This window comes from Phaenicophaeus curvirostris, chromosome 4 (genome assembly GCF_032191515.1).
Source record: "Phaenicophaeus curvirostris isolate KB17595 chromosome 4, BPBGC_Pcur_1.0, whole genome shotgun sequence".
Classification (NCBI taxonomy): Eukaryota; Metazoa; Chordata; class Aves; order Cuculiformes; family Cuculidae; genus Phaenicophaeus; species Phaenicophaeus curvirostris.
In genome coordinates this window covers 18,602,683-18,630,636 of record NC_091395.1, presented here as the reverse complement: position 1 = coordinate 18,630,636, position 27,954 = coordinate 18,602,683, and the positions used below count along the sequence as shown (strand labels likewise).

General features: G+C 45.4%; 2 protein-coding genes and 1 long non-coding RNA gene across 4 annotated transcripts; all 3 read left to right on the top strand.

Moving 5' to 3' along the window:
* The first annotated feature begins 1,142 nt into the window (after positions 1-1,142).
* On the top strand, positions 1,143-9,696 carry COQ2 (coenzyme Q2, polyprenyltransferase). The gene is made up of 7 exons (XM_069855414.1): positions 1,143-1,404; positions 2,727-2,893; positions 4,847-4,968; positions 5,200-5,285; positions 6,158-6,291; positions 6,626-6,814; positions 8,851-9,696. Exons 1-7 carry the CDS (start codon positions 1,167-1,169, stop codon positions 9,004-9,006), a joined length of 1,092 nt encoding a protein of 363 aa, XP_069711515.1. The 5' UTR covers positions 1,143-1,166; the 3' UTR covers positions 9,007-9,696.
* An 842-nt stretch (positions 9,697-10,538) lies between these two features.
* On the top strand, positions 10,539-12,028 carry LOC138719558 (uncharacterized). Its single transcript, XR_011337230.1, has 2 exons — positions 10,539-10,584; positions 11,241-12,028. It is a non-coding gene; the product is annotated as an uncharacterized lncRNA (long non-coding RNA).
* An 11,762-nt stretch (positions 12,029-23,790) lies between these two features.
* On the top strand, positions 23,791-27,516 carry LOC138719557 (placenta-specific gene 8 protein-like). 2 transcript variants are annotated; one of them, XM_069854864.1, is made up of 5 exons: positions 23,792-23,988; positions 25,713-25,826; positions 26,038-26,162; positions 27,019-27,122; positions 27,377-27,516. In XM_069854864.1, coding segments are annotated over exons 2-5 (336 nt in total). In that variant the 5' UTR covers positions 23,792-23,988; positions 25,713-25,720; the 3' UTR covers positions 27,378-27,516. The 2 variants fall into 2 exon arrangements, with proteins under 2 accessions (XP_069710963.1, XP_069710965.1); XM_069854862.1 differs by lacking the exon at positions 27,377-27,516 and having other exon boundaries at positions 23,791-23,988; positions 27,019-27,306.
* Positions 27,517-27,954: the final 438 nt, after the last annotated feature.

Below are 27,954 nucleotides of genomic sequence, written 5' to 3'. Positions count from 1 at the left end.
GAAGAGAAGCTGTATGAGGAGCAGCTGTAGTCACTTGGTCTGTTCAGCCTGGAGGAGACTGAGGGGAGACCTCATCATAGTCTGCAGCTTCCTCACAAGGGAAGAAGGAGCAAGGACTGTTCTCTTCTCTCTGGTGACCACTGATAGGGCTGGAGGGAACGGCAGGAAGACGTGCCGGGGGACATTGATATAAGAAATAGTTACTATTACAAAAAGTGGAATATTTTTTATTTAAGCTAAAGTAGAATTACGAATCATCTAAGTAATTGCATTTTTTGAAAGTTAGACAGCATGTCCCTCTGATAGCATGTTTTTTCAAACTTTTATTCCAGACACTGTTCATTCTTTGGAGATGGTATCATTTTGTGTTCAGTATGATCTGTGCTGAACAGATGTATCTTCTGTAATCCCTCTGTTTCCAGTCTTTTCTCATCTCAAATGCAAGGTCAGAGCTGGAGCCTGAATTAGCAAGAGTTTTGACCGTTGTAAAGTTCATAATAACATTGCAATTAGTCCTTGGAAAGTAATAAAACATGCATAAGATTTCTGGGAAAATTTATAGATGTGCTTGTAAGTGTGAAATAGATTTTGTCCCCAGCTCTTGTCTCGCTGCACACGACTGGTGGAGCTCACTGCCTCGTGTTGCCCAGGCCTGATAAAGGATGCTTGCTTTTAAAAACTCCAAAAGGAGTCTTAAGAGAGTTTTATTTGCCGGCATTTTCAGTATCAGGGCTAGGTTGGATATTGGGATAAGGTTCTTCCCCCAGAGGGTGGTGGAGCACTGGAACAGCTCCCCAGGGAAGCAGCCGCGGCTCCACACCTGACGATAATCGATAAGCGTTTGGGCAAGGCCGTCAGATACACGGTGTGAACGCTGGGGTTGTCCTGGGCAGGGACAGACCCAGGCCTCAACCATCCCCATCACTCCCTCCCCGTCGCTCCCTTCCAACTCGGGCTTTTCTGCGGCTGCGCGGGGCGGGGCCCGGGGAGGGGGGGCAGAGACCCCGCCCCCAACGAGCAGGCCCCGCCCCCTCCCTCGCGCCCCAGGCCCCGCCCCCCTCGCGCGCTGTTGGCGGGGCGGAGGAGGCCCGCTGCGCACGCGCGTGCGTCGCGTGACCGCCGCCCCCACCCCCCCCCCACCCCGCCGGGCGGAAGTGCGCGGCGCAATGGCGGCGCTCCTGGCCAGGCTCAGCCGGGGCTGCCCGGGCCTCCGCGCCGCTTCTCGCTTTCCCCTCCCCGCCGCTGCCGCCGCGCCGCCGCTGCTGCTGCACCGCCCCTCCGCGCCGCCGACGCCGCCGCCGGGACCCCCGCGGCCGCTCAGCTTCTCGGCGGCCGAGCTGGTGCGCGCCGCGCCGGGCCCGCTGCGGCCCTACCTGCGCCTCATGCGGCTGCACCAGCCCGCGGGTGAGCGAGGCGACGCGGTAACCGTGGCGACGCGGCAGCCAATGGCGACGCGGTAACCGTGGCGATGCGGCAGCCAATGGCCGAGCGCGGCGCCGCGGTCCGCGATGTGTCGCTGGGGCGGCGGGCGGGGGGCGGTCCTGTGCCGGCGGCCGTAGCAGGCCCCCCGCCGGCCACACGGGCTTCGGGCTCTGCTGCAGATTCATAGAATCATAGAATATGATGGCCTCAAGCTCCGCCAGGGGAGATTTAGGCTGGACATGAGGAAAAAATTCTTCACAGAAAGGGTCGTTGGGCACTGGCACAGGCTGCCCAGGGAGGTGGTTGATTCACCTTCCCTGGAGGTGTTTAAGGCACGGGTGGACGAGGTGCTGAGGGGCATGGTTTAGTGTTTGATAGGAATGGTTGGACTCGATGATCCGGTGGGTCTCTTCCAACCTGGTGATTCTATGATTCTATGAATAGTTTGAGTTGGAAGGGACCTTAAAGCCCCCTGCCAATGGCAGGGACACCTCCCACCAGACCAGGCTGCACAAGGCCCCATCCAGCCTGACCTTGAACACCTCCAGGGATGGGGCAACCTGTCCTAGTGCCTCACCACTCGTCATGAAGAAATTCCTCCTTAAGTCTAGTCTAAATCTCCCTCTCTCCAGTTTATACCCATTGCCCCTAGTCCTATCACTACAAGCCTGTGTAAACTGTCTCTCCTCAGCTTTCCTGTAGCTCCTTCAGGTACTAGAAGGTGGCTATAAGGTCTCCTTGGAGCCTTCTCCAGGCTGAACAACCCCAACTCTCTCAGCCTGTCCTTGTATGGGAGGTGCTCCAGCCCTCTGATCATCCTTGTAGCCCTCCTCTGGACCTGCTCCAACAGTTCCATATCCTTCCTGTATTGATGATTCCAGAACTGGACACAGTAGTCCAGATTGGGTTTCACAAGAGAGGAATAGAGGGGCAGAATCACCTTCTTTGACCTGCTGGCCAAGCTGCTTTTGATGCAGCCCAGGATGTGGTTGGCCTTCTGAGCTGCGAGCACACATTGCTGGCCCATGTTGAGCTTCTCTTCAACCAGCATGCCCGAGTCCTCTGCAGAGCCGTTCTCAATCACAGCATCCCCCATCCTGTATTGAAATCAGGGATTATCCCAAGCCAGGTGCAGGACCTTGCACTTGGCCTTGTTGACCCTCATGAGGTTCACACAGCCACACTTCTCCAGCTTGTCACGTGTCAGCTCAGCAGTGCTACTGCTCAGCAGTGAGCTGCCGTGCTGCCCCATGCCCCACAGCTCCGCATGTCCCACTCCACCCGTGGGTTCTGTCTCCCCACAGGGACGTGGCTGTTGTATCTGCCGTGCACCTGGAGCATCGGACTGGCGGCCGAGCCGGGCTGCCTCCCAGACTGGCACATGCTGTCTCTCTTCGGCATTGGAGCAGTGCTCATGCGTGGAGCCGGCTGCACCATCAATGATATGTGGGACCGCGACTATGACAAAAAGGTGGACAAACCCCCTCGGTCTTGCAAACAACTAGGGAAGTGAATTGCTGATTAATTAACCGTTCATCTTCAGTATCGCCAGTGATTCCTTGCTGAGTGCAGGCGTAGGGCTCCAGGTTCAGAAATTCCTCTGGAGATGCATGCAATTAATTTTGTGGTAGAATAGTAGAATTTTTTTTTTTGGTATAAAATTTCTGTGTCTGGGCTCTAAGTCACCTGGAGCACTTACCTTTGAGTAACGTAAAGTTTATGTTATTGTCACCTGTAGGCAAGACTTGGACAAGTTTTAATGTTCTGCTTTTTCTTTCATGACAGAACAAGATACATAAACCTTAACGCTTTTTGCTACGCTTGCTGGTTATGATCTACCCAAGAACTATCTTTTTTTTTTTTTTAATTTTCAGAAGTAGGGTTTCCTTGATTTCTTCATGAGAATGGCTGTTAAGATTATCATGCCCAACCCTGAACCAATCCTCTCCTATTATGTTGTGGGTTTCATCTCCCTGTTGTTCAGAAGAAGGAAGTAAGCAAAAGGCAATGCCTAGTGTCAGATGTTGAAATGTGCACGGTGCAGGCTTGAAGGGGAGTATCCTGGTGATGTGTCGCTGCTTGTCCTGTTTTCTGTTCCTTTGTTGTTCCTCTCATTTGGCATTTCAGCACTCACAAGAGAAAGGATGAAGTGCTGGTCTGATACGCAACATTATTACAGCACTGTTGTATTTCTGCTGTTGGGCAGGCAAAGAATCAGTACAATCTGTGGCAGCTTCGAGTAGTTTGGGGTTTGGAAGTTGTTAACAACTGCACATGTTGAAAATATTTTACAGGGTGGGATGTGTGATTAGTAACATGGAATTCTCCATATAATTAATTTATTTATGCGTTAATGTGATGTGGTTAGATGCAAAGTTTTAACAATTCCTATCACAGCTCTTTCTTATGTACCTTAAAAGGAGATTTTCAGAACGAGTGTGATAGAGGCTGGGTCAATAGCAAGATATTGACTAGTGTTGGTGACGGTGGTTTGAGGTTTTAGATTTTATATTACTGATTGTTTAATAAATTATTTCATTTCTTTAAATGAAACGTCTTGTGTTAGATTACGATGTGCAGTGGAATTGGTCACCAGTATGCTAAGTGCATGTTTAAACTGAAAATGCAGTATTTGAAGTTTTAATGTATCCCAATTGCAGGCGCAGGGGAGAAAAAGCTAGAAGAGTTTATTTAAATTCACACTGTTAAAGCTTGTGCTGAACAGTTTATATACTGCTGTGTAAAAAGTTGGGGCTTTTAAACCTCTTTGTACAGACTTTACACCATTTTCATCAACGTGCAAACATTTTTTTTCCTTTCTTTTTATCAACGTCACCGTTGGCAAATAACCATACATTTCAGTTTGACTTTTTTCAGATACGTGTTTCTTCCTTCAATTTACCTTGTATGGTTTCTTGCTCTGGATGGAGGTTCTAAACTCCATTGCATCCCAATTAGGATTAAACTGATTGTCCTTTTATTGTTATTAACAGTGGTTATGTGTGCTAGAGGAGCCCTGCATCTTTACAATAGTTTACATAGTAATCGAAGTGCTGCTCAAAATTGGGATAGTTAACTCACAACTTTTAATTCTGATTTCTTTTTTTTCTAAGGTGATAAAATTTAGGTACAAGACGTCTACAGTGTTTCTAATCAGCCTCATTGCACGCAAGTGGCATTTATTTCTGCTCTAGTTTTTAAAGCCTGTATGCTTCTGTTACAACCAGTGCTGCTTAGAAGTACAAATTGGGTCTGTGATGATGTGCTGAATTTCTGTTGTTGAAGGAATTCCATCTCATACATTCCGGGACCTGTTTCAGTTTATTTTTCCACTCTATATGCCAATGATATGACTTCTAGTTTTAAGGTACATTGGAATGTTTTATGCTTGATTTGGTTTTAACATTACTCTTTCAATTTTTAGGTTGCGAGGACAGCAAGCAGGCCCCTGGCAGCTGGAGATATCTCCACTTTTCAGTCCTTTGTTTTTCTTGGTGGACAGCTTAGCTTGGCTCTTTGTGTGCTTCTGTGCCTGAATTACTATAGGTGATGTATAAGTTACATTTTGGGGTTTGAACTTTGATTTCTTGTCCAGAGTTAAGCATGGAGATTTTCAGCAGAAAAAGTGCTGAGAGCAGAGGAATGACGTTGTTAGCCAGGGAATTGTACTTGGAAGTAAAAGAATTAGTTCAGTACTACATACAGCACCCGTAATGCTGCACTATACCTTGTGCTCTTTAGACTAGCAAGCAATAAATCTCTTGGTCCTTTTTACAGTATCCTTCTGGGAGCAGCCTCTTTATCTCTTGTGATCACCTACCCACTGATGAAGAGAGTAACATACTGGCCGCAGTTAGTTTTGGGTGAGCTGGAAATATTTTTACTGGGTTTTTTTCTTCAGATGTAGCTTTTGGAGTGTTCTACAAATTAGTTACTGAACTTCAACAGCCTTATTTTATATAATTTTCTATTAAAATAAAAATACCTTATAAGCAAAGTTCTCTTGTATCAGAAGCTTCTTAAACAATTTATAACACATATGAGAGGTGACGTTTGGGTTTGGGTTAAAAATCGGTTCTTTATTTTGGCAGAGGGAGGGAGAAAGGAAGGGAGGAGGTAAGTATTTGTCATTTGAGAACTGGCTTTATTTTTGGTGTTATCTCAAAACCTGTCTTAAACTCGCGCTTGTCCCGCATTCCAGTCTTCAACCTCTAAAGTAACTCCTGTAGAGAAACTGATGGTGCACCTATACTAAAATATGTCTTTTTATTTTCTCCTTTACATTCCAGCTGCCTTCAGCTTTTTCAAACAAAATTGTCATTTTCAGCCTTGAAGTACCATAGTTGGGTGCTCTGCACCCTTTTGCAGTCAGTTATACTGATATCTTTTGTTATACTGACATCTAAACATCTTAACTTTAGACCCATTGTTTGAGTACACTAGAGCAGTTCTGTGCTAATGATTCTTTGTACTAATGAAGTAAAAGTTAAATTGGGGAAAAGCATGTTGACTATACATATTTCTCCTTTTGTGTCCAGAGTATGTAATGTCAAATTACTTGTATTTATTACCTGACCACAAATATGTGGTAGAAAAATAGAGATGCCAGTAATGTAGAAAAACCTGCTGATATGCTCAAAAAAATATTTAATTTTATACATATAATTTAGATTGTTCTTAGCAACATTGTAACATTATTTTCTTTTTTTTTGCCTACTCTTTTTATGGTTTTTAGGACTTACATTCAATTGGGGAGCCCTTCTTGGCTGGTCTGCCATCAAAGGGTCTTGTGAGTGGTCTGTGTGTTTGCCCTTGTACTTAGCTGGAGTAATGTGGACGCTGGTATACGATACTATTTACGCACATCAGGTAGAGTGGGAAATTTTAGATATGTTTGTGTATTTAACTTACAACTTTGTTGTCAAGACTGAAATACTAGCCTGTTACGGTTCAAACAAAACCCAGCCTTTGGACCTTTTCTTGTTGTTTGCACATGTTTTACATATTAGGTAGAAAGCTGGAAGTATAATGCGCTTTGTGTGCATTAGACATTTGTACAGTGTAATGTAAGGATCTACAAATGCACTTAAATTGGGTTCTTAATAAGAGGCATTGGAAGCTTAAGCAAGGCTCCTCTTTTTGTTTTCCTTATAAAGTGGCAGTTGAGTTGTGGAGTTTTTGCTAATTCATCTTTTCATCCTAGGATAAGAGGGATGACATCATCATTGGTGTGAAGTCAACAGCATTACACTTCAAGGAGGATACAAAGCAGTGGCTCAGTGGCTTCAGCCTTGCAATGCTTCTGAGTTTGTGCATGGCAGGAATGAACTGTGACCAGACATTCCCATATTATTCAGCTGTGGCTGCCATAGGGGCTCACCTAGCGCACCAGGTTTGATGGATTTATTTATGCGTCTTCCATGTGGGAGTTCTTGATAAGAAATCAGGGTGCTTTTCAACCCCCGTCAATTCACCAACTATCTAAAAAAAAAGTCCTGTAAAAAGAACTGAAGTCTTCTGACAATAAGCTTGCTTCTCTTCAGTATCTTTTGCAGACCTTTTGTTCAAAGAGACCTCCAGTGGTTCACAGACTGTGGAGCCCTGGTTTTCAATCCGTTCCTAACCAAAAAGAACTTCCTCACGTTAAGCTGTGAACTGAAGGAGGTGGTTTTCTTTTCTCTTCCAGTAGCAGCTGCAGCTAGATCCATCTCAATATCCTGCAAGACTGCACGTATTTTACTCTTCTTATGCAGTTCTTCCTATGTCTGGCACATATGACCTGAGACTGCATTTGAAGTATATTGTGATCTTTGACTTACTTTCAAAGATTATATGGTGTACAGTATCAAGGACACATGCGGACTTCTTTTATAACATGGTGCATGGTAGCTACAGGAACGTGAATGTTGTGTGTTCTGTCTCTCAGAGGTGGTTAATTTTATACCTCAGTAATTATTCTGTGCTGCGGTGTGGATCTTTAGTCTGGGATCTGACGGTATAACAAAATATTCTGTGACTTGTTCACCACTACCTGTAGCAGATGTTAATAGTATAATTTTGTATATATAATAGCTTTGTTTTGAGTGATTATTTTTGTATTGGTTCCGCCTAAACATTCACACACTTGTCTTCTTGTTTAAGCTTTCTGAACATGTGCTTAACTGAGTTTAGAAAGCTGAGTAAGGTGCATGAGGGGTAGATTTTCCTTAATTCATTGAATTTGTGCCTAAGACAGAGGAATTTGGATGTCGAATTTCTATCCCACTCAGAAAGTTCAGCAACAGAATTATAACATCTTTTATTTGCTTTACATTTCTGAGGATGTATCTCATGGCTTGGCTGCTATTGGGTTTTACTTGTCAATTCAGTTTTTTCAGTTCCTTATGCCTGACAGGCTGGTAGTCTTTCAAGGGTGTGAGTAAAATCATGTCTTAGATGCTGGTAGACAACATTTCAGATTCTTTGATTGAAACCAAGCCATGTTGCTTCTGTACAACTGCAAATGGCAGAGGAACAGGGTTCCCAGGGAAGGCTTCACTCCTTTTAGTTGGCTGTGATCCATTTTGGCTTTTTCAGATGCTGCATTGCAAGCCTTGAGGTTTTGAGGATACTTGCGTATTAATCCTTTCGTTTGTTTTGCTTAAAATTGCCTATTGTCATCTTTCTCAAGACTTTTGCACCAAGTTTTGTTTCCAGGAGTATTTGTCGGTGATTTTGCTCTTTGCCATGCTGTGTGGGTTTTTTCAGCTTTAGTTGTGACTCATGGCACAGATGTCAGGTTGGGGAAGCTTTGCTTCTAGGTGTTGCTGCAGGTGCCCTTGTTCTTTATTGTGCAAGAATTGAACAGACATGGATAAGAGCAAGCAACAGGGCTAAACCGTGTGTCCAGGCAGTGCTGGGCACTTTCTGTGCATTCCAGTTAGCCTGGGTTGCTGCTGGCTTAACAGTGCCTTATCTCTACTGACACATGGAGCAACACCATGTAGTGTTTAAAGGTGCAGGCAGGTTTTGGGGGGATGTATTTTTATTTAAAGTTCCCCTTGAAGGATTAGATGGTTATGTAATTCTCAAAAAAGACTTAAGTACAGGCCCAGATATTTTTATGGTTTTAAAATTCAAGCCAGATGCATCAGGATGCTGACTGTTAATACTGTCCCTCTTTAAGAGGGTCCAGGTGTCATTTTCAGATGTAATCCTTGACTTCTCTGCTGTATGTTGAATACATCTTCCAAGTAAGCATAGATGCCAGTTATGAAGAAAATCCTTTGTAAGCACAGAGTATTCCTGTTTCTTGTGGAGAAAGTCTCAGTTCTTAGAATCTGAGATTCAGTTTTTGAAGTTACAGATTTTTAAGGTCTTTCGTGAACTGTCAAATATTTAAGAGTCTCTGGAATAATAATGCTAGAATGTTATGCTCTGCTTTTGCAGATTTATACTTTGGACACAGACAAACCTGAAGACTGTTGGAAGAAATTTGCTTCAAATCGTACTGTAGGAGTCCTGCTCTTCATAGGGATTGTACTTGGAAATCTGTGGAAACGAAAAGACTCAAAAAATGTAGGAAGGCCTTTAGAAGACAGTTAGTTAAAATTACTGTAAATACTGGTATTTTAGTCCAACTAAAATGTAAGTACTGTAAGAAAGAAAGCACTTTTTACATAACTGTAGCTGCTTTATACTGTTTATTTAAAAAAGCCAGTGAAACTGTTCTTGTTTCTATAAACATACAAATGAGATTATCCTACAGCGTGATTTCTGATTACCCTTAAATGACTTCAACCTCCACAGAAGCTTCAACAAGTTAAGCTGCCCTGCTGGTTCTGTGTAGTACAAGCATACTTCTGTCAAGTTCTTAAGGCTGTAAATCCAAGATTTTATATGAAACAGATGTCTCTAATGACAGTACATGGAAAAAACCAGGGTGATTTCAGGATGAAAATAAAATCTGGCTGTACATGTTTGACGTTCTGATTTATTCCATATGTAATTTTCAGCTTAAGTTGGAGCTTGTGTGAAAGAATTGCAATAGCAGTTTTTATTCTGAGGTGTCTAGAAGCAGTCAGGACTCTGTGAGTGTATGAGGTCCAAGTTAATAGAGAAATATTTAAAATTACCTTTTGCTTTTGCTATTATTGCTGGCACCATTTCCTTTTCACATGAAAAGGACAGGCTTCTGCAAAGTTACTGGCACAGAGTGAAGTGAGTTCATTTATCAAGAATGATTTGGACAGGAACTACTGACTTTCAAGAAACGAAACCAGAAGAGCTCAGAGCTGTTACCAACGGTGCATGACTGGTAGTTGGCCCTGAGCTACAAATGCATCATGTGAAGTCTGAGCTAAAGCAGAACCAATTATCTTAACTTTTCAGCTAAGCGTCTTCTAAGTAACTTGTTCCTGAAAATTAATAACATGTGTCACAACCCAGACCCTCGAGCCACACACTCGTGTCCGGCCCTGACTTGGGGGGGAATTGGATTTGTTTGTCTGTGTGGCGATCTGGAGGCCAGTAAGGTCACTCCCAGGGTGAATATCAAAAGCAGTATTTATTTCTGGCTCCAGCAAGCATAAACACACCAAGATACCGGGGCGCACAACAAAGACACAGGGGGGTGCAATCACCCAAAATTACAGAAATGATCCCAAAAAGTGGGAGGCAGAGAGAGAGAGAGAGAGAGAGAAGGAAAGAAATCACCACATTGAAGGCAGCAGATGATCTCTGGAACACGTGGTCCAGGCCGCATGGTCCTGGCTGGTCTGATCAAAGTGTGTGAGTGAGAGCGAGCATTGAGGTGAGAGCGAGACTGCCCCCCTGGTTCCCTGAGGGTCCTTTGTAAGGCCAGCCCGACCCCCATCAGCCCGTGTCTTTTTGGCGCCCCAGAAGCGAGCAGGTTGGGGGGTAGCGGGGGCAGTAGCAACGGCTGCATCCCCTCCCTCCACCGCAGCAGCTCTGGGGCCCGAGCTCACCCCAGTGAGGGAGAGCGGGGCCTGCTCCCGCACTGCCCGCGCTTGAACCTCAGCACTACAGACAAGCTGGTGCCACAAGTGGGTAGTCCTCAGACAAAATGTTTAAGTGAAAGATGTAAACATAGTCTGACTTTACAACATGTTTTTCAGATAGTATCTCCCTCTGGAAGTGATACGCCTGATGTTTATTACCAAGGTAAGGGGACATTGGTATGTAGAGAGGCCATTGCTTATACTTACTTCTGTGTAAATCAAGGCCATCCTAGAATTAGTGTGATGCACCTGCACTGAGGTGGGGACAGGACAGGTGACCCAAAACTAATAGATTAAGTATTCCATGCTGTATACATCATACTCAGTATAAAGCTTAGGGATCATGAGGGTCAAGCTCTCTTCTTAGAGATGATGTTTGGGATTCACATTTCCTAGCAAGGACCAATCTGCACAGTACCTGTGTCCCCGCTTGCAGTTCCTGTGTCTGGGTGCTGTTTCCAAGTTCCCCTGGTTCGTGAAGTAATGGAAATAATGTACTTGTTTGCATTTTTTCTACGGCTTTATGGTTGTTCCTGTGTCCTGCCTGCGTTCAGCTCACACACCTATAAACAATAGAAATAGCAACGGCAGGTTAACAATTACATTGCCCCAAACCTTTCATGTTTTCAACTGGTTTATGCTCTCTCAGTTATGTCATTTGCAGAGTAGGTAGCCTTTTCTTTGACTCATAGTGTTAAAGAGCTTGTATTGGTGCATTTTGGAAGGAGCACCAGACACGCCTGTTCCAGGAAAATGGTACAATGGAGTTGACCTCAGATTACATACTGGTAGAGAATGCAAGTGTATTTTTCTCCACAGGTGGCTTTGTGTATGCCTTCATGTGGGGCCGTGGCTCAGGGGTGCGGAGTGGTTGCCAAATTCCTGATGGTATTCCAACAACCTTTCCTGATGTCTGCTCTGCTCCTTGAGTGGTGGGGCGCAACTGTGTGTGCAGACACAGCAAAAATCAAGCTGCAAATTGCTCTATTTCTGAAGATGGGTATCACAATTTAAGGTTATTTAAACCAATACATCTGACATATTGCAGTCCAGAGCCATGGCTTCAGGGTTTGCTAACTGATTTTGCATTACCGATAATGGGGAACAGGCAAAGAAGTTCCCGTTGCAGGACAATGAGACAGTGTAAAAGTGAGTCAGCGGCTTTGGTCACAGAAAATCCTTCTTGAGGCTGGAAAACACTTCCATGAGTTCTGAGCATTTCTTTTTAATGTACAACTTGTAAAGTTGTTTTTTCTTTTACTATTTGAACAAGTGATGTCAAATATATTTTGGGCAAATTAGAAAGAGTAGATTTTTCAGGCTGACTACGTATAAGATGGAAATATGGGAAAAAGTTAGAAAGCGTAACTGCTTTTATGGCCTTCTTGGTCCTTACGTGGAAACTGTTCTTGAACAGGGTTTATAATTTTGGTGTGGTGGAAGTATTAAGTTGAAGGAAAGATGTTTATAATTGAAAAACACTACATTTCTGAAGAATTACTTAACAAAATATGTATATTATAGAAGGAGAATTGGAGGCATCTAACTTCATGTTGAACTTTGTTTATAAGGCATTTACTAGCAATAAAAAAAGTCTTGTGATGTAATTAGTATGTATCAATTTCTTAATACTCATAATACTACCTTAGAAAGGCCATGGCAAAAGTTACTCATCCATTTTTAGCATACTAAAGTGTCTTTAAGTATCTTAGGTTTGGGAACAGCACACATGTTGTACCGCCTTTGAACCTGCTGGTGTCCTGCCTCTGATGACAGCTTATCACAAGCAAGTATTTGACTTCTAATGCAAGAGGAAGAAGCGCTTGTAGCTAAACAGTAAAAATGGAAGCTGTAAAACAGTCCTTGTGCTGTAAACTTGAAAATCATTGCATGTTTTCTGGGATGTGTGCATCCAAAATCATCTTAAAATGCATTTCAGAAAGATAAGCCATAGCTATATTTTAGCTTCATTGCCTGAAAAATTAAGATACCTCTAGGTTCTGGGCTATAATACTGTCAGTGGGCATTTTCTAGTTAATGCACAAGAATAAGAAGTAACTTTTTAAGTGCATAAAAGACAAAGGCTGAAGTACTTCCTGACTAAACTCTTTTTGTGTCTGCTGGCAAGTATACGTGCATATCTTCTTGTCGCCTTCTATTTCCAAGCTATTCTATTCCGAATCTTCATGAAGACACTTTCTACTGTATTTAGATACAGTCTGTTAAAAAAATTCTCAAATTCACCCATCTCTAAGCAGCAGCTTCACTGTTAGCTAGTGTGCTTCTATTCTACACAAATAGTGTCCTCTAGAATTTTCTCCTCCGAGGTCAAGTGTCATATTTTTCACAGCCTTCCTATTCCAAATGTTCCTCCACAGGATGCTGAGATAAGGAAGGCTTTTGAAGGCAGCAGAAAGGTCAAATGGACCTTGCTAAGGAAATGCTGGCCGTTGCTCCATGGAACAGAAAACATCATAATCAACAGGAATCATATAATGGTTTGGGTTGGAAGGGACCTTAAAGATCGAGTTCCAACCCTCCTCCCATGGGCAGGGACACTTCCCCACTAGATCAGGCCACCCAACCTGGCCTTGAATGCTTGCTCATGTGCTCCCATTTATCAAAGCAATGTCAGCTCGTAATCCAGGAGTAGCTGTATGTATATAGGGGTACTAGTTTCTGTGGGGATATGAGAAGGGGATGCAAAGTCATCAGCAGTCCTTTGCAGCAGGGTTGGATCTTTGGCTCAGAAGTCTGCAGTGCACAGGAGCTTTCACACTCAGCTTTGCCATGGGGAGGGAATTGCCATAGGGTCATTGCCATGTTTAATAGCTAGGGCTCTGACATGTGGCTGAGGGATGACCTCCCATCAAGTCATGAAGTTCAAGATGGGCCCCCTTGCTTTCTGAGCTTCCCCTCAAAGAGGAGCTTGGGTGCAGCTGGAGCCATCTCTAGTCCCAGATTTGATTAATGATTTATGACTAAAGAGTTATGTCGTGTGGGTACATGTGTTAGCCACCAGTCAGAATTAGTGTCATCTGTGAGAGGCTCATCAGAGACTGTCACCCACAGGATTAGTACTTCTGCCAGTGAGCCCAAGCAGGCTGTTACCAAAGCAGTTTAGAAAGTTTCTCAGTGCCTGACAGAGATACAATTTTTCAATGCTAAAGTGGTAAGTAATTTAATTAAAATGACAGATTAAACCAAGTTTGGGATTGCCATTGATAAATTCACTTGCTGCATTGGCACTTTAAGATTATAAGTGGTCATATATATATAAAGTAGCAATTCAAACTTGAGTTAGTAGTGATTTTCCTAGAGGGAACGTCCAACAAAGTTGGAGGCAAGCAATTCTTACCCAAAAGGTGTCTTGGGGAGAAAGAGGTCACAGCCCATCTGTCAGGTAAGGTGGTCATTTTTTCCTCCTCCAAAGAAAAGGTTTTCAGGTGCCAATTTTATCCTTTTTGAAAACTGGCGAGGTGGAACTAAATCAACTAGTATGTAGTGATTGGCCCTTGGCAAAGCCACTTGTGTCATTAGAAACAGGGACCTGGTTGTTTGCCATGCCTTCAGGGAGGGGAGCTCGGTATGGTTGTATGACATGGGAACAAAAAGGGGGATTGACTCAAAGTCAGAATGGTGTGTCAGCATGTGGAAAGATCAGAGCATCCTGTGGGCTGAAGTCACTAGAAAGTCAGCTGAAAATTAAGGTAACCCATCACCTGTACCAGCACAGCATTGTGGTTAGGCAGTATGCAAGGAAGATAGTCAAAGTAACCATTGTGATAAAGGACTAGTGTGATAAATGGTCCAGAAGTTGACGTTTGTATTTGGTGGGCACTTCTTTGTTTTTTCCATTTGGTGAAAACAGGGAAAAGGCCATTAATCTGTTCCTAAATGCATCACATGCAAATACTAGGAAGGAAGATCCATTTAAGCTTCAAAACAAGCTGACAAAAAGTGTCAATGTTAACTGGCCATGGATAATGTGAAGTTTCAATGCTAGCTGAAGACTCCTAATATACTGGAGAGGTGAGTTTCCTGCAGTGCCTCCCTGTAGTTTATAACAGAGTTGAAAGGCTATAGCAAATTTTAACACAGTGTGTGGTACATATGGTATCAGAATTACAAAGGAAATTGTCAAATAAACCTTATTGGTTTTACCATGATTTTCTTTTCCTGAACGGTGGCATTAAAAAAGCACCACAACCACACGCCAAGCGAGGCAGCTGCACACACACTTCTGTCTGAGTTAAGCAGGAAGAGGTCTAACATAATCTGAAAACGCAAATGAAACCAACAACAAAAATCAGCATTTGAACAGCAATTTCAAAACTTTTAAAACAGAGCTTTAATTTCTGGAACAACGAGCACAAACTCCTGCTCTAAAGGGAAACAAAACACAAACCTTACCCCTGAATTCTTACACCAGCAGAACACAATTCCCACAAATTGTGAAGGTTCTTGGCTGTGAAAGAGGAAGCTTCAACAGTGTCACACTGCTGCTTAAAAGATCTGTGCGCATTTTGAATTGGCTGCCATGCTGTAGCACAGCCAAATAGTTGCCAAACAGGAGATTTCCCATCAGAGCTTTTTTTCCCCCAAATGCTCTCATGCTATTAACCATCTTTTTCAGGACATATATATAGATGGGGGGGAAAAAGTACTTGAGAGAAAAATGGAAGAAAGCATAGACTTTGTTTCTAAATGCATTACATGCAAACACTAGGGAAGTGAAACCACATAATGTGTTTTTGGCAATGCCTGCATTACTGTTGTGCTTTATTTATTTAAACATTGGTTGGAAGGGACCTTAAAGAATTTATTTCCTTAGTATTGGCATGATACTTTTTTAATTCATAGAATCCTAGAATGGTTTGTGTTGGAAAGGATTTTAAAGCTCATGCAGTTCCACCTCCCCTGCCATGGGCAGGGACACCTCCCAGTAGACCAGGCTGCTCAATACCCATCCAACCTTGCCGCGAACAACACCAGGGAGGGACATCCATGACTTCCCTGGGCAACCTGTGCCAGTGCCTCCTCGCCCTTATGGTCAATAATTTCTTCCTAATGTCTAGTCTAAATCTTGCCCCTTCCAATGTAAAGCCATTCCCCTTTGTCCTATCACTACATGCTCCTGTAAAATGCCTCTCCCCAGCTTTCTTGTACTGGAAGGTCATTATAACTTCTCCCCAGAGCATTCTCTTCTCCAGGCTAAACAACCCCAACTCTGTCAGCCTGTCCTCATCTGGGAGGTGCTCCAGCCCTCTGATCATCCTTGTAACCTCCTCTGAGCCTGTTCCAACAGTTCCATATCCTTCCTGTATTGATGATTCCAGAACTGGACACAGTGCTCCAGATGAGGTCTCACAAGAGAGGAATAGAGGTGCAGAATCCCCTCCCTCGACCTGCTGGCCACGCATCTTTTGATGCAGTTCAGGATGCGGTTGGCCTTCTGGGCTGCGAGCGCACACTGCTGGCTCCCATTGAGCTTCTCATCAACCAGCAACCTCAAGTCCTTCTCTGCAGGGCTGTTCTCAATCACATCATCCCCCAACCTGTATTAAAACTGGTGATTGCCCTGATCCAGGCATAGGACCTTGCACTTGACCTTGTTGAACCTCATGAGGTTCACACAGCCCCAATTCTCCAGCTTGTCCAGGTCCCTCTGGATGACACCCCATCCTTCCAGCACAGCAACTGCACCACTCAGCTTGCTGTCATCTGCAGATTTACCGAGGGTGCACTCAATCTCACTGTCTGTATCATTGATGAAAGTGTTAAACAGCACTTGTCCCAGTATGGACCCCTGAGGGACACCACTTGTCATGGATCTCTATCTGAAAATCAAGCCTGCTTCTACATGGGACAGGACGCAGTTTATGCTGGACAGAGTGGAAAGGAGAAGGTAAAGTCCATTGTCCCCTGCAACATGTTGGCAGCACCTGGCAGCTTAGGATAAAACTCTTGGAAGGCCATAGAAATGGCACAGAGCACACATCCAGGGTGGAAGGTATCCCATGCACCAGCTTACCCAGAAAAGCTTCTAGAGCTGTTCCAAGAGCAGATGGACTGCTGAGGCTCTTGTGCTTCCCACTACTGTGTGGGAGTGGGGATGGGGCAGGAAGGACCCCCACAGGCACTCTCCAGTAGCTCTTCTGCTCACGTGTACACGAATCAGTGAATTAGTTAGTTAGGGCATTAATGAAGTAGCCAATTACAAAACGAACAAGTTGAACTATTCTGCTAAAAGGGACTTGATTTGACTGTTGATTTTTACCTTATTCATATTTTACCTTTTGAGCTCTTGAGATGAAATTTGATTCCCAGAGGATGTTGTTACATAAATCTGAGTGACTGAGAGGAAGAGTGGTACCACTGAAAGGATGGTGAGAAATAACAGAAGGTGAGTGCAGGAAGCAGAAGCTCAGGCAGGCCGCATGAGGCAGCTTGTGACAAACCATTGCCAAAGTTAGCGTGTGGCAACAGATGGATGTGAAACCACTTCTAGTACTACTTCTCCTTTGGGTCTGACATGGGTTGTGAGGTGCTGCAAAGCAGGTGACACAGCTAGCTTCAGCCGTGAGGTCCTCACTGTGTGCTGGACCTCATGTTTGGGTGTCTGCAGAATGAGGGTTGGGGCAGCTTGTCCAGGTGGCAATGCACCCCCCAAGTCATAGAATCATAGAATCATAGAATCATAGAATCACCAGGTTGGAAAAGACCCACTGGATCATCGAGTCCAACCATTCCTATCAAACACTAAACCATGCCCCTCAGCGCCTTGTCCACCCATCCCTTAAACACCTCCAGGGAAGGTGACTCAACCACCTCCCTGGGCAGCCTGTTCCAGTGCCCAATGACCCTTCCTGTGAAAAATTTTTTCCTAATGTCCAGCCTAAACCTCCCTTGGCAGAGCTTGAGGCCATTCCCTCTTGTCCTGTCCCCTGTCACTTGGGAGAAGAGCCCAGCTCCCTCCTCTCTACAACCTCCTTTCAGGTAGTTGTAGAGAGCAACGAGGTCTCCCCTCAGCCTCCTCTTCTCCAGGCTAAACAACACCAGCTCCCTCAGCCGCTCCTCACTCCTCATAAGACTTGTTCTCCAGCCCCCTCACCAGCTTCGTTGCTCTTCTCTGGACTTGCTCCAGAGCCTCAACATCCTTCTTGTGGTGAGGGGCCCAGAAATGAACACAGTATTCAAGGTGCGGTCTCACCATAGCTGAGTACAGAGGGAGAATAACCTCCCTCCCTGGACCTGCTGGTCACACCGTTTCTGATACAAGCCAAGATGCCATTGGCCTTCTTGGCCACCTGGGCACACTGCTGGCTCATGTTCAGTCACTGTCAACCAACACCCCCAGGTCCCTCTCCTCCAGTCACCTTTCTAGCCAGACTTCTCCTAGTCTGTAGCACTGCACAGGGTTGTTGTGCCCCAAGTGCAGGACCCGGCATTTGGCCTTGTTAAAACTCATGCCATTGGTCTCAGCCCAGCAGTACAGCCTGTTCAGATCCCTTTGCAGAACCTCCCTACTCTCCAGCAGATCAACACTTCCACCCAGCTTAGTGTCGTCCACAAACTTGCTAAGGGTGCACTCGATGCCTTCATCCAGGTCATTGATAAAGACATTGAACAGGGCTGGACCCAGCACTGAGCCCTGGGGAACCCCACTTGTCACTGGCCTCCAGCTGGATTTCACACCATTTCCCACCACTCTCTGGGCCCGGCCATCCAACCAGTTTTCCACCCAGGAGAGTGTGCGCCTGTCCAGGCCAGAGGCTGACAGTTTCCGCAGCAGAATGCTGTGAGAAACTGTCAAAGGCTTTACTGAAGTCCAGGAAGATACATCCACAGCCTTTCCCTCATCCAGCAGCCGAGTCACTTTGTCATAGAAGGCGATCAGGTTAGTTTGGCAAGACCTGCCTTTTGTGAACCCGTGTTGACTGGGCCTGATCACCTGGTTCTCTTGCATGTGCTTCATGATAGCACTCAAGATCACCTGCTCCATGACTTTCCCTGGCACTGAGGTCAGACTGACAGGCCTGTAGTTCCCTGGATCCTCCCTGCGACCCTTCTTGTAGATGGGCACAACATCAGCCAGCCTCCAGTCCAGTGGAACTTCCCCAGTCTTCCAGGACCGCTGGAAGATGATAGAAAGGGGTTTGGCCAGCACATCCACCAGCTCCTTCAATACCCTTGGATGAATCCCATCCGGCCCCATAGACTTGTGGGTGTCCAGCTGGGCTAGCAAGGCTCTGACCACCTCCTCTTGGATCATGGGAGCCTCATTTTGCTCCTCTAGCTCCTGAGTTTATACACAGACGGAACAACTTTCTTTACAACTAAAGGCTGAGGCAAAGAAGGCATTAAGTACCTCAGCCTTTTCCTCATCCCCTATCACTGTTGTTCCTTCTGCATCCAATAGGGACTGTATATTCTCCCTAGTCCTCCTTTTATTGTTAATGTATTTATAGAAAGATTTTTTGTTATCTTTCACAGACTTTGCCAATCTGATTTCTAGCTGGGCCTTAGCTCTCCTGATTTTTTCCCTGCACAATCTCACTTCCCTCCTGTAGTCCACCCAAGATGCCTGTCCCTTCTTCCAAAGCTCATAGACATTTCTCTTCTTTTTGATATCTCTCAAGATCTCTCTGCTCAACCAAGCTGGTTTTTACCCCTGCTATCTCTTTTTCTGGAACATGGGGATGGCTTTCTCCTGAGCTGCTAGGATTTCCTTTTTGAAGAGCACCTAGCCCTTGTGGGCTCCCTTGCCCTTAAGTACTGTCTCCCTTGGGACTTTGCCAACCAGCTTCTGAACAGCCCGAAGTCTGCCCTCTGGAAGTTTAGTGCTACTGTCCTACTAACCACCCTCTTCACTTCACCTAGAACTGAAAACCCTATCATCTCATGATCGCTTTGTCCCAGGCATCCTCCTTCCACCACATCCCCCACAAGGCCTTCTCTGTTCACAAACAGTAGGTCCAGGAGAGTATCTTCCCTTCTCGGTTCACTCACCGGTTGTGCGAGGAAGTTGTCTTCTACGCACTCCAGGAACCTCCTGGACTGCTTCCTTTCTGCTGTATTGTACTCCCAGCAGACATCTGGAAGATTGAAGTCTCCCACAAGAACAAGATGCATTGATCTAGAGACTATGCCCAGCTGTTTATAGAAGAGCTCATCAGCTACTTCTCCTTGGCTGGGTGGTCTGTAACAGACTCCCATCACAATATCTACCTTGTTGTGGGCTCCTCTGATTTTAACCCACAGGCACTTGATCTCCTCATCACCATAATCAAGCTTGATGGCATCAAAGTCCTCTCTTACATACAGGGCTACCCTGCCTCCTCTCCTTCTGCCTCAAGTAGGAATGTTTGCATGTGGGTCACGTTGGCAAAAAATCATGGAATGTTAGAATCATGGAATGGTCTGGGTTAGAGGGGACCTTGAAGATCATCCAGTTCCAACCCCTTGCCATGGGCAGGGACACCTCCCACTGGGTCAGGTTGTTCAAAGCTCCATCCAACCTGGCCTTGAACACCTCCAGGGACTGGACAGCCACGACTTCTCTGGGCAACCTGTTCCAGTGGCCCCATCACCCCCACAGTAAAATATTTCTTCCTAATATTTAATCTAAATCTCCCCTCTTTCAGTTTAAAACCATTTTCCCTAACCATTATCCTATCCTTGCACTCTCTGATAAAAAGCCCCTCCCCAGCTTTTCTGTAGGTCCTCTTTAAGTACTGGAAGGTTGCTCTAAGGTCTCACCACAGTCTTCTCTCTAGTCTGAGCAATCCCAACTCTCTCAGCCTGCCCTCATTTGAGAGGTGCTTCATCCCTCTGATCATCTTCATGGCCCTTCTCTGGATCCACTCCAACAGATCCTCAACCTTCCTGTGCTGGAAAATGACATAAACAAGTTTCTGGTGTCCACTTCTCTGCAAAATACAATCACGGACTGTGCAATTTATACTTTTGTCTTTGAAGAGAAAAGCAAAAATGTGTTCTGGGAGGTTTAATCAATCTGTACTCCTGAATCTTTATTGAAATTGCATTTACTGTAATGCATGTTAAATCGGTGAGTATTAATCTTGACTGATTTTTTTCACTGTCTGCTTGGAACTAGTCTTTTGTTCTTGCAATGTGGAAAAGGGCATTGCAGGTTTGGTTTTATTAGCATGTTTCCTTTCTTCCAAGCTACTGAGAAGTTTTGCTCTTAGTTATCTTGCTTTGACTGAGACGGGTGCTTTGCAGGCAATTGCCTGGCTTCCAGCAGTTCTGTTTCACCCACCTGGAGAAGTTGCATTGTGAAGGGGACCACAGCCACCAGCCATCAGCAGAGACCCAGCCGGAAACACCAGCAGCTGTGATGAGAAGTGGCAGGTTCTCCTGGTCAGCACTGGGAGAGGGTGATGCTCTTGCTATGAGTTCGCGTTTCGATCTCATCAGTGAGATTTTTTCAGCGTACTTTGTCCAAATTAATTGCAAGTGAAGGGAGTGAGCTGAGGTGGGTGTTAATGGTGGCATTTTCTCATCTTGACAAAGGCCAGTTACACTTTGATGCACCACAATTGCAGGTAGAAGCGGGCTGCTTTTCTGGGGAAGAAAGGCACTTGCAGGGAATGGTTGCTCGGACTGTCAGTGCCACTCCAGCTCTGAATAGAGGACAGACTGTTAAAATCTTTAAAATTATGCTGGTGGGCCTTCCCCCCCACTCCTTTTTATTTTAATGTGCTATCTCCCGTACCAACTTCCCATTTCCCTCCCTCCCCAAAATACTCCCAGGCTCACTGGCATTTTGTACAAGCCTAGGCTAGCCAGCGGGTGGGATGCCAGGTGTCTCCTCTTCTAGGAAGCATCCACTGAACTACAACTTTTTACAAACCTCAATTCCCATAGCTCCTTGTGACATTTTTGGAAAAAATAAAATATCCAAACGTCAGCTAGAGCTGCCAAACATGTGAGCATGTGAGCCTGGCTAAGTGTCAGCCAGGCAGCCCTGGTGATGTCTTCCCAAATGACAGGGTCAACAGAGCAGGGACAGTTAAACTTTGGAGCTGTTGAAAGCCAAGGGGAGCATTTTTGGGCATGGATCGCTGTTATCGTCACTGTTGTCATGCTTTATCCCCATCCAGCAATTAAGCACAACCTGGTGGGATGGGGGAGAGAATCAAAAGACTAACAGTGAAAACACTTCTGGGTTGAGATAAAGATAGTTTCACAGGGAAAGCAAAAGCTGCACATGCAAGCAAAGCAAAACAAGGAATTTGCTCATGACTTCCCATCAGTAAGCAGGTGCTCAGCCATCTCCATGAAAGCAGGGCTCCATTATGTGAATGGTTACTTGGGAAAAAAACCCACCATGACTCTAAACATTCCCCCCCTTTCTTTTTTCCCCAGTTTTAAATGCTGAGCATGACATGGTATGGTCCATGCCCCCTTGGTCAGTCGAGGTCAGCTGCCCTGGTTGTGTTCCCTCTCAGCCGGTTGTGCACCCCTAGCCTGCTTTCTGGTGGGATGGGATGAGGAGCAGAAAAGGCCTGGACACTGTGTAAGGGCTGCTTGGCAGTAAGGAAAACATCGCAATATCTATCGGCATCGTTTCCAGCACAAATCCACTACTTAGCCCCATACTAGCTTTCATAAAGAAAATTAACTCTACCCCAGCAAAACCTGCACGGCAGTGCTGTTGGGAAAAGACAGGATTTTTATTGCATCCGCTCCATTTAACACACTTCCCGTCCTGTTGCAAATTGCAGTTTAACTTGGATTTCTCCTCCCCCTCTATTCTTGTGGTTTGCAAGAGATAAGGGAAATGCACCATCATCACTTCATGCTGGATGGCTTGAACTTGCACTGCTCCTGGGCAAACTGCCTCTCAGACCCATTCTGTTCACGCTCCGTGTGTCACACTGAGAAACAGAAACCAGTATGTCCCGGTGTCATGATTTCTCTATGAAATGTGGAAGTGCTTTCAAAACCACCGGTGATCGGCTAGGCTTTGAGTAGTTAAATATTTGGGGCTCCTCGAATACTGTGTTCAGTTCTGGGCCCCTCACCACAAGAAGGATGTTGAGGCTCTGGAGCGAGTCCAGAGAAGAGCAATAAAGCTGGTGAGGGGGCTGGAGAACAGGCCTTATGAGGAGTGAGGAGCGGCTAAGGGAGCTGGTGTTGTTTAGCCTGGAGAAGAGGAGGCTGAGGGGAGACTTTATTGCTCTCTACAACTACCTGAAAGGAGGTTGTAAAGAGGAGGGAGCTGGCCTCTTCTCCCAGGTGATGGGTGACAGGGCAAGGGGAAATGGCCTCAAGCTGCACCAGGGGAGGCTCAGACTGGATATCAGAAAGAAATTTTTCGTGGAAAGGGTCATTGGGCACTGGAACAGGCTGCCCAGGGAGGTGGTTGAGTCACAATCCCTGGAGGTATTTAAAAGACAGGTAGATGAGGTGCTCAGGGAAATGGTTTAGTGGTTGATAGGAATGGTTGGACTCAATGTTCCAAGAGGTCTTTTCCAACCTGGTGATTCTATGATTCTATGTTAGTGAAGAAACAGTGGATATTAGTATCTTAGACTGGGAAATCAATGCATGTATGGTAAGGAATCAGTTAATTTTACAATAAATGGGCTATGTGGCTTGTGACAAGCCCTTAAGGAATCAGCCTAATTTTTACAGAAAGTCTCCACATGGGATATGCTTGCTAGTTCAGGAATGTAAACCCAAATGCATCCCTAGGAGCAAGCAGGGAGCACACACTGCAGATGGAGGAGAGTATTAAAAGCAAAGGTGCGTTTCATCCTTGTCTGGGGCTGAATGAAGGAGGAGGCAGCCGGGACTGGGGCATCCCCTGGTCACAGGGTCAGGGGCACAAGGAGCCATTAACTAATGCAGGTGGGTTTAACTCTTGATAGCTTTGACCAGGAGCATCCTGATTTGCACCTGAGGTGGCAGGCTCGGCGCTGCACAGATGTTTTTGCCACTCTGGAATGCCCATCACAGCCCCCCTTCGCTGTCATGCTGCCCAAGACTGGATGTGAAAGCAAACAGATCTGCACAACCCCTTCATCTGAAGCCTTTCCCCTGAGGAAAGGGAAAAGCTCAGATTAAAGCACCCTCAGGTGAACTTTGTTTGTTCTGGTCTGGGATCTGAGAAGTATGCATATTCTTTGGAGAAAAATGTGGGGAAAATGTCTATCCCAATGAACACGTATCACTCAGAGCTGTTCTCCCCCCAACAACAACCACATGTACATGGAATTAAGGGAAAAGGACAATATATATATGCAAACATTTTTTTTTCCAAAGATGAATAGCTATCTGTTATTTAATTTCTGGGAAAGGAGAAAAAAAATAACAATTAAAAAAAGGTTATACTCTGCACATGTTATCTTGTCAGGGCACAACTCTTGATCTCTCCCTCCAGTTACCGCCCACCGTTATATCTGGTCACAGCTGGCTTCCAAAAAGATCCTCCCTTCAAGGGTGAGAAAGTTCAGTTTCGTCTTCCCCAAAGCCAGTCAGTGCAGAGCTCTAGCCGGGAAGGAAACACACGCTGACAAAGGCTGCTCATCAGAAGGTTGGTTCTCTTAAAAGATAGATAGAGTAAAAACTTGTCAGCCTGGGGAGAGTGGGAAAATGGGGAAAGCAGAGATATTTATTTTTTCTTGCTCAGTGCATAATTTAAAACAAAATATACAGCATATCCTACTTGGGGAAGTGGGAAGGCTTTTAAAAAGGTATGCACAAAAGTGAGATAGTGGAGAGGTTGCTTCTTATGCTGCTTTCTTCTGTTACCAGAATTCTGTAACTGCATTAAAGGAATCTGGCTGGTACTTTGCTCTCTGTTTAAGTTGAGTTCTCTCTTGTCTATATGATTCTCAAGACAAAATTCCTCTTAGCAGAGCTGCGTAGCTAAGTATGTTTTATGGTAGGCTCTGAGGTAAGTAGGTGCTGGATGTATCCACTGTCCTGCCAGAAGCTTGGATGTCAGGTGCTTTTATATGTTGCTGCCTAGTGTCCCTCTGTATTTTCTGCATATTTCCATGGGTTGTGCTGTTGGCAACAAGAGCATCTTCATGTTGTAATCTCTTTGTTAATGTAAAAGAGGAAAAAGTATGTGAATAATGTTCATATCCAGACTATTGTGCATTTGTAGAGGTGTAGAAAGTAGAGAGATGTACTGTGTATTGGTTGGCAGAGGGAAACGCTGGGAGGCAATGCATACTCGCTTCCCTCTGGACACTGATGCTGCCTGTGGCTGCATTCATACCGGGCTTTCCGTGTGCTGCTGGAGTGCACTGTGTCCTAAAGTAGGGAATTTGAACTTGTCCCCTGCCCCCAGCACCAACCGCTTCATTTTAGTTTCTGTTCTGGCTTCTGAGCTCAGGAGCTGCATGGGAGGAGCCTGACGACCCTCCCTGATTCTCATCTTTGCCAAAGTGCTGTTTTGGAGAAGAAAAAAAAAAAAGTAGAAGAATCAATCTGTAGCAAAAAAAAATCTCAGCAAATAGGAACATGCAGTTTATCTTATGGGTTGTTTTTTTTTTCCCTTTCTTCTTTTTGTGCATAACTTGAAAAACTTGGCTTTAGGGCAAAACTTGTTAATTGTTGTCTGAGAATATTTTTTGGCTGCCTTTTACTTGACAGGGAGAATAGAAGCACAGAGGTATCTATAGTTTTTTTACACCTGAGGTTTACTGGTTTTCAATTTTACTTGCTTGCTAAACTGCAGAAAGGCAAGGACTGAGGTTCAGACTTGGGACACTGTTAAATTCCTGCTTTTATGGCTCTGTACAACAATAAACCAGAGATACTAGTTTTCCACAGTTTTCTCATGTGGAGCCAGGCTTTGTAAGGAGGAAATGCAAGACCACGGTTGCTTTCCGCATGCTTTATACCTGTGCTAAAGCATTCTTGTGTGAAATATGCCAAGTCCAATAACTGAAATGTCCAAGTCACTAGCTTTAGCTGCAGTTCACTGCCCAGCCATGCTTGGCACAAGGAAAATTAACAAACTGTGTCTAAGCAATAGCGAAGCCTTTCCGGGGTGGGGTGGGGAATGTAAATGGCTTGATGCTATTTTGAAGGCAGAATATGCAAAACTCTTAAAAATACTCAAATGCAGGTAAGATATGGTTATGTCTCACCACCTCTAGTGGCACCATGGGAGCCAAGGGAGCTGCCTGCTGAAAAGCGATGATGATAAACTCAGTTAATCGCTTGGGGCTCAGACTGACCGTGGTTTGTTAGTGTTTGGTTGTTTTTTTGCTTACTGTCCCATTCCCCTCTGGTCTCTTTCAGAACTGGGAATGGCCTCCTCCTGTGTCGTGACGATCCAGCCACAGCAAGGCATGGCCACCACAAGAGGCTCGTGGCAGACAGGGCTGATGGATTGCTGCAGCGACTGCAGCGTCTGTGAGTGACTGGGGCTGTGTTGTCTCTCACCTGGCAGTAACGTGCTGTGGTCGGTCCCACATCCTCTCAGGACATTTCTCTCACCTCTACCGCTTGGGCTGATGGTGTGATAGCTACAGCCGTGTAGCCTGGTCCTCCCAGTTCCTTCTCTGGTACTGGCAGTTCCAGGCAGGCAGAGCATCAACCATTTCTGTGTTTCTCCCCCTGCCAGGTTGCTGTGGGATGTTCTGTTTCCCCTGTCTTTGTTGCCAAGTGGCTTTGGACATGGACGAATGTTGCTTGTGTGGGAACAGCGTGGCCATGAGGACCCTCTACCGCACCAGATACAACATCCCGGTCAGTGGCTAATCCTTGCTGCACTGCGAGACCGAAAGATCATCTGCCCTGGAGGTCCCTCTCTGCCCATCAGGGATGAGCACAGGGCAGCAGGGCTCTCCTCTTGCCCTTTAATTTTTTTCTCTACTTTCGTATCTGGTGTTATGCCGGGAGCACAGGACAGGGGTTGAGATGCCCTTGACTGCGTTGATCCCTGGATTGCTGTCCAACAGCCGTGTTAATTAGATGCAGCTCTTTTCCAACATCTTTCACTGGGACAGCATGTTCTGTCTTCAGAGCCTTGGCTGTTGCTTTCCCACACCATCACCAGTCTTTGAAAGGTGGGAAAGATTTGAGGTAGCTGTGAGCAGAATAACGAATAGATCAAGTCAGTTGCACAGACAAACAGCCATAATCTGAGGCAGGAGAAAAGTGGGTATTCATGTATAGTACATATATGAAACAGTGCTGTCCCAGTACAAACCACACTGGGGCAGACCAGTTTGCCCAAACTGTCTATTTCTGTCTGCATTTTCCCCCAAAGTCTTAACCTCCAAGGCCAAAAAGCTAAGTCTGCACCCTGCAGAAAGGGCTTCCTCTTTCCTCTCCATTGCAGGGGGGTGGAAAGTGGGGTGGGGTGAGTGGGTAGTAGGCAAGATGAGATGGGGGACGTAAGGAGGTTGAGGTGGGGAAGGGGTTTGCCAACCCCTGGAGGCACCCACCAGTACCAAAACTTCTGTTTTTTACTGGCTGCTACTTGAGATGCTGCAGCCAGCCACAAAACAAAGGGCGTGAGATGTGGGATGTGATTAACCTTCTCTTAGCTGAAACATGGACTTTGGAAAGCCTACATCCCTAACCAATTTCTTCCTAACAGGGGTCCATTTGCTCTGACTTCTGCATCACCATGTGGTGTTCTGTGTGTTCTGTTTGCCAAATTAAGAGAGACATCAACCGCAGGAGGAATCTGGGCATACTCTGGTAAGCTGGGCATGCTGGAACTGGTTTATGAAGCTGCTTCTGCATGCAGCCAAGTGGCTTCCTGGAGTCTAACCTTCTGTGGATGCCTGACAAAAGACACAGCGTTGTTGCAGTGAGGAAATAACAATGGGTGGGTGACAGGAGTGACCTGCAGCAAAATGTTGCGGTAAACTCATGCAGGTCAAAGCGGGGAGGACTGGGGAACACATGAAGTGTGGATCACTCCCTGATCTTCCTCTTCCATCCTGTTGCAGATGCTGCTGTCCTCGATGTGCCCTGTGGAGCTGCTGTGGGCAAGAGTTGCCGGCTGCTCTGGCTATTGGAAAAAAGTACCACAGAGGATTTGCCTTGGTTGTGGCTGATTCCTCCTTCCCTGAGTTACTCCAGCAATAAAGAGTTTGCTTTTCTACCTCTGTGTGTGTGTGTGACTCTTTGCAGCCCCTGAGAGCACCCATCCTCCTCTGCTGCAAGTTAAGAGTTTTTTGATAAAACCCATATTCAGTTTGATGATAAGGTCCACTTCACTCACCTTCGGGGTACCCTGCTGACCGCCGCCATATGACAGTTTGCTCTGAAGTCTGCATTTGAGGTTTCACAAAGTAGATTCTCGGGCATCAAGTTTCATAAAATAATTTAATGGAAAGATACAGCAGCAGAACAAATGAACAAATGAATCCATGGGCATTTATACCTTCACAGACTATTTACCCACCCCTTACACAATGGTTCAGTTCAGCAGTAATATTTTATTTGGGTCTGGGGTCTTTGTGTTCCTCACTGGATTCCTTTGCTGTCTTTCAGACAGGTCATTCTCTTAACTTAGTGCAGCTGG